Source organism: Hypomesus nipponensis, chromosome 3, assembly GCF_054491055.1.
Source record: "Hypomesus nipponensis isolate SF chromosome 3, ASM5449105v1, whole genome shotgun sequence".
NCBI lineage: Eukaryota > Metazoa > Chordata > Actinopteri > Osmeriformes > Osmeridae > Hypomesus > Hypomesus nipponensis.
Genome location: NC_140363.1, coordinates 7,969,496 through 7,976,109, shown reverse-complemented (window position 1 = coordinate 7,976,109; position 6,614 = coordinate 7,969,496). Strand labels below are relative to the sequence as shown.

The 6,614-nt window shown below is 38.2% G+C and overlaps 1 protein-coding gene across 1 annotated transcript; it reads left to right on the top strand.

Moving 5' to 3' along the window:
* Nucleotides 1-39: 39 nt before the first annotated feature.
* Nucleotides 40-5,607, top strand: olfcb1 (olfactory receptor C family, b1). Its single transcript, XM_084683382.1, has 6 exons — nt 40-260; nt 702-990; nt 1,176-2,039; nt 2,134-2,346; nt 3,257-3,374; nt 3,530-5,607. The coding sequence occupies exons 1-6, from the start codon at nt 67-69 to the stop codon at nt 4,663-4,665; spliced, it is 2,814 nt and encodes a 937-aa protein (XP_084539508.1). The 5' UTR covers nt 40-66; the 3' UTR covers nt 4,666-5,607.
* The last annotated feature ends 1,007 nt before the right edge of the window (nt 5,608-6,614 follow it).

Genomic DNA, 6,614 nt, shown 5'->3' with positions numbered 1-6,614 from the left:
GAAAGCTCAGAATTTCTTTCACTATTGTGTTTACAGGAACAATACACACATCCTGCTAAACTCATTATGTTTCTCTGCATGTCATGGATTCCCCTGATACTATGTGTTTTCCTGGGTCTGGTAAGGTGCTGTGACTACTCAGATTTCCAGTGTGGAGCTCTGGCTCCAGGCGATGTTCTTATTGGGGTGCTGAAACCTTGTCATGAAAAGGTGGTGGACCTGGAAAAAAGATTTGGGCCTCAGAGGTACAACTGCACAGAGTAAGTTTTTGTTGTTGTTGACAAATTTTTGATGGCTTCGGGAAAAATATACAGTAGAATGTATGATATTAATGTATAATTTAATATGTATTCATTTATTACAGTAGGCTGCTTTTCTGATACATAGTAAAATACCTACCATCTTTAAAAACTATTTGTTTCAATCCACACCATGTATATTTCAAATGGTTTCATTCATCATTATCATTGTCTCTTATCAGCCAAGAGGGGACATTTATAATCTATAACCAGTAATCTGAACTCGCTTAAATGGATTCAGTAATTATCAAGTCCTTAGACACAACATGTAGAAGAAAAGGACACAAAATGCCAAAGCAAAAATAGAAAAGAAAAAAAAGAAAGAAAAGTGAAATTCTGATGGCGTATAGCTTAGAAAATGTGCTGACATTGTGCTAAAAACAATATTATTATTCCATACAGTTTTCATTTGCTCTCCTTTGTTGAAACCTTGGCCATCATCAACACCATTGAAACAATCAACGACTCTGGCTTTTTGCCGGGAATTCGTCTTGGCTATGTTATCTGTGACTCTTGTGCATATTCCAGTAATGCCTTAAAGAAGGTGCAGGAAATGCTAACTATTAATGACACCCTTCCAGTCCAATGTGACATTGTTAATCAACCACTGGTAAAGGTCATCATCGGGGAACGCTATTCTGAGGTTTCCATCTCAGTAGCCAGGCTTTTGAGTATAAACATGATACCTCAAGTGAGTACAAACTTTATATTGCACCTTGTGTTGAAATTAGGTTTGTGAAATAGTTCAAAATATACATAAACATCACACATATTGAAAACTGAAAAAGGCAAATGTAGAAAATATATTGAAATTTAACTATTTTGTACCATGTATATTTACAGTCTATGTTCCAACAAAGTATATTTCCATTACAGATCAGTACCACTTCATCTGCAGCAACTCTGGATGACAAACTACGTTTCCCTTCCTTTTTGCGTACAATCCCTAGTGACACATACCAGACCCAGGCCTTGGCCCAGCTCATGGCCCACTACAGCTGGAACTGGGTGGGTGTTGTGTCAGGGGATGATGACTATGGCAAAGCCGCTCTGCAAAGTTTTCTGAAAGATGCAGATGACTTAAATATTTGCCTCGAATTTGAGGAAGTTCTCCCTCAATACCTCAACAATGCCAATATCCAGAGCAGAATTCTCAAAGTAGCGGACAAAATTCAATCTTCCAAAGCCACAGTTGTTTTGCTAATCCTCAAAGAACAAGTTGTGGGGCAGCTGTTTAAAGAGATAATCAGGAGGGGGATCACTCGCATCTGGATTGCCAGTGATGCCTGGTCAATGTCACAGCATTTGACCAACATAAATGACATCAACAAGGTAGGGGGCATTTTGGGGTTTAGCTTCATCACATCAAGTCCGACCCCAGGGTTCAAGGACTACCTGAAAAATCTCACAACAGGCCCAGGAGTTGTCAACCGCTTAATTGAGGAATACAAGGATTTAAGGTTTAAATGTACTCCTGAGGCTCAAGAGCATAAGGATTGTCTGGCTAAAGTACCTCCATCCACATGTCCCATACCAAAATCCTTAGAGTTCAAGTCAGATTTGGCTTGCACACTACCCAACGCACAAGAGGCCAATGATGACTTCTTGGTAGATCATGTTAATTTGAACTTGACTTATCGTGAAACACTGGCCACATGGTCTATCGCTCATGCTTTGCGGTCCCTCCTCAAATGCAATCAGTCTGACTGTCCAGGAGATACACATTTCCCACCTTGGAAGGTAAAGCTAAAATTACAACAAAGCCCTTTGTCTTACTGTGTACTTGTGCAAAACCTAATTTTCAATGTTACCTCATCAGTGAATTTTCTTATAGCTTCTCCAGGAACTGAAGAGGATTAATTTCACTAAGGATGGGCGTAGTTTTTTTTTTGACAAGTCAGGGAACTTTGAAAATGGCTATGACTTGATCAACTGGGTGAGAGATGAACATGGGAGAAAATTAGAAATTGTTGGCGGGTACAATGTGATTAAAAGAATTGTGGAAGTCAAACAAGACACTATAGACTGGGGAGCGTCAAATAAGACGGTAAGTTACCTCAAACACAAAAAAATGGGAAAGACAATTGGTTATATCTGTTGCACAAGGAACAATACTTTCTTTTTAGTTTTTAACCCCCTTTATGTGCCTGGGATGCAGTGCTTTAGCCATAAGGCTATGGCCACCAGTTGGAGACACCATCATTCTATTGTTCATGAACATGATGCAAGTTCTTGTGTAATAGATTGCTACTGTACCCCAGGTTTTCTACTGTTGTATGGACCTTTGAACAGCTTTCTTACCTGATCCTGTCACACCCACGGCCATGCCCCAGCCTTAGTTTGTCTGCCCCAGTGTTTCCCTGTGTTCTGTGTTTATTAGTTCCACCTGTGTCTCGTTGATTGTCTTTTGTGGTGTTGTTAGAGTTGTTGCGTTCACCTACATTTATATTTAGTCATTTAGCAGACACTCTTATCCACAGCGACTTACAATAAGTACAGGGACATTCCCCCCGAGGCAAGTAGGGTGAAGTGCCTTGCCCAAGGACACAACGTAATTTGGCTTGGCCAGCACGAATCGAACCTTCTGATTAATAGCCCGATTCCCTAACCCGCTCAGCCATCTGACTCCTCTGTGTCTTGTTCGGTGTATTAAGTCCCTGTCATTTGTTGTTGGTTTCATGTAGCGTGTTTCCTGTTGTCTATCCCGGCTGGGTCTACGTTCCTCATTAAAAGCCTTTTTATTTGATTATCGTTGGTCTCCTTGCACCTGGGTCTTCCCTGCACACCGTGACAGATACCTTCAAAGTTTACCTGCTTTTGCTTCATCAAACATGTTTCCTAAATGAACCATCTGTTTGTTGAGATCTTTTATGTTTTCAATTTTTTTTAGGACATAGTATCATCAGGTAGCCATATTTTATTAGCAGAAGCCTAAAGGAAGTTATCATTGTTTGCAGACCCCTGAATCCATATGTTCAAAGCCGTGCCCCCCTGGAACAGCAAAGAAAATTGTTCAGATACACTGTTGCTATGACTGCACAGATTGTGAACCAGGAACTTATTCTGATATTACGAGTGAGTATACACAGACATCCTCATTTCTGGCCTTGTCATTTTGTGTGTGATTTTATGCTTTAACTCTTTAATGTGTGAAAATAAATAGGTTTTAGAATGATATCTTCATTCAAAATGTATATAATACATGATGTTGTATCAAATTTCCTTTACAGACCAGGACAACTGCCAGACATGTCCAAACAACACGTGGTCGATGAAGGGATGGGACCATTGTGAACATAGGACTGAAGACTATTTTAAATGGAATGATCCTTCCGCTGTTGCACTGCTCACTATTTCAGGGATAGGCTTTTTGCTACTTTTTTCAGTTCTTATTATTCTAGTTGTTGGTCGACACAGTACTGTTTTCAAAGTGGCCGGTGGGAAGCTCTGCTTTGTCATGATTGCTGGACTCGCAGTTAGCTTTGGAGCTGTGGTATTGTTTGTTGGCAGGCCTACCAATGACATCTGCAAATCTCGTCAGACAATGTACGGCCTTGGCTTCACATTGTCTGTCTCTTGTATCTTAGTAAAGGCTTTACGTACCTTTCTTGCTTTTCTTACTGACCCGGTACAACATCATAAGATTAAAAAACTCTACAAGCCCCCTATCATCATTATCTGTGGAACAGCCATTCAAGGATTAATATGTGTCCTTTGGCTCGTTTTTGACTCACCTAAAGTTGTTCAACGTATCTCGGATCAGACCATGTACATTGAGCTACAGTGCAATGAAGGATCCAATTGGGGCTTTGGAATCATGCTAAGCTACATCTCTTTGCTAGCCTTCATATGTTTTATCCTGGCCCTCAAAGGCAAGAAGGTGCCGCATCGCTACAATGAAACTGGCTACATAATCTTCAGCATGGTCATCTACTTGTTTGTCTGGATCTGTTTCATCCCAATATACGTCACTAAAAACCAACAACGTTCTGCCATCCAGGCATTCGCCATTATTGTCTCCAATTCAGGCATCATATTCTGCCACTTCCTACCAAAGTGCTACATGATTCTCTGCAAGAAAAGGGAAGACATATCCAAACATTCTTACCTTGAACGAGTACGGATCTTCTCCATCACCTCAACTGACTCCACGTTTGAGCATATGTCAATGGATTCAGGAGCAGGCTCCATGGAGTTAGTACCTGTAGCAAGACTAAGCAATTCCACCGCCAATTTAACGGAAACGGGGGCAAACTCTGTCAAGAAGGTGTTTTCCACAATTACCACAATCCAAAAATTTGATGATTTAAAGACGATGGACTCACCTTGCAACATAAAAAGAAGGTTACGGACAAAATCAATTTAATAAATGTTCTCTCCAAGTGTAAATATTAATTTATTTGTCAGGATCTGCATTTTATTATATGCACACAATAATTTGAGGACACGTGCAAGACCAAGGTCTAATGGCATGACACAGGGTTTTGTTAACTCAACAATGAGTGTGTCTAAGGGAATGTTAAGTTCATAATGAAACATCTTAGTGGTGTTTGTTGTGTAGCTGTAGCCATGACCTGGGTTTATTCATTACAGTGTTTTCTATTCACATACATGCTGGATTTCTTGGTCATGCAAAATAGTGAAATGAGTCCATGTTTAAAATGAAAGGACATGTGCTGGTAGAAGCAAAACAGATGACCACAGCAATTCCATTGTTGGTAAATACAGTTAATCCCTTGACGTCATATGTACATTTAAAAAAGCTTTAGGTTTGCAAGGATATTGGACAGCAATTGCAAATAGAGATGTGAATGCTAAAGGATTTTTTTAAATGCTCACCAATGGGGAAAGTTTCTGGATCCCTAAATGAATATACTCTTACTATTTTATCTTTTAAATCACTTGCAGAAACAGCTACTGATGAATCAGTTGTTTCATAGTACAAATCAACACATTATACTATAGGAGAAAAGATGCCTGCTATTTATTTCTTTATTACATTTTAATTAACCTCCAGGTTGGAGGTCATAGGAGTCTCTCCTAATGTCTATTTAAAAAGAACAGTTTGTGTACTATTTAGCCTTACAATCATGTACCATAAGCTAAAGGGTATACATATAGTGTGTAAATATATTATATATATATGTGTGTGTATGTAGTGTATTGTGATGTCACAGCAAATGTTACTTCTTAAAGGAGGTATATACGTACAATGACTGGGATGTACAGTTCATTACATCTCTTTGGGTAAAATCATCTTCTAAATAACTAAATTGTACATGGACTGAAATTTTTGTTATTTCTTTAAAGGAAAATAAATCGAAATCCAGTCAAATACATGTAATTTCTATTGAAAAATGCTGATCTATTTATTTGTTTTTTTATGTACCAAAATCAGTAAATTGCCACATTTCTAACCTCAAGGGCCTCGGCCCCATTTCCATGGTTGTACCTATGGTATCATATGTCAATTTCAAGCTCTTAAATTTAAGCTCTTTGTCCAAATCAGGTTTAAAAAAAGACTCGGGAGACACATCAGAATAATGTGCTCTATTTGGCCCCACTAATATTAGAGCTCTCTTGAGTCTAAAAAGAGGATGGATATATTAAAGCCATGATCATAATTTTGTAGCAACAGTTATTCAAAGCATTAGCAAAAAAAAAAAAAAGAATACAATGGAGGCTCAATAGTACGTGGATGAGATACATATTTGAGTATTGAAGTTTACTCTTGACATACTCAACTGGAAAAACACTACACTTAAATGTAATAAATGAGCGTTTGATACGTTTTCATTATAATAGTTATAGGTTACAGGTTTGATTCCCGGTTGTGCAAAATGACGTTGTGTTCTTGGGCAAGGCACTTCACCCTACTTGCCTCAGGGGAATGTACCTGTACTTACTGTAAGTCACTGTGGATAAGAGTGTCTACTAAATGTACATGCATATACTTATTGACAACTTTAAAATACTGTATATATTCTAAAGCATGTGTGTAACTGAGTATACTTTAAATATAATATGTTTTTGCCTGGTTGCTACATATGTTTACAGAATTTGATGAGAGTTTCAAATATGTAATTTTTTTTTTTACATAGATGTTCATAAGATCCTCAAATCCAAGGAAAGTGCTAGTAATGTGTGAGCAACACTGATTGAGCAACAGTGACACAATGAACTGCAACCCTAACCCAAACTTTATAAATCTTTTACTTTTCATATTATACTTGCATTCTACAGGACCTTGATAGTTTGCTTGGTCAATATTTTGCAGTATGTATACTTACACTTAATAAGATTTTGAACAATACT

Coding starts and splice junctions, on each gene's coding strand:
- olfcb1 (XM_084683382.1), top strand. CDS start 67: ATGTTTCTCTGCATGTCATGGATTCCCCTGATACTATGTGTTTTCCTG. Junction 991..1,175: donor GTATAAACATGATACCTCAA/GTGAGTACAAAC, acceptor TTTCCATTACAG/ATCAGTACCACTTCATCTGC. Junction 2,040..2,133: donor CACATTTCCCACCTTGGAAG/GTAAAGCTAAAA, acceptor ATTTTCTTATAG/CTTCTCCAGGAACTGAAGAG.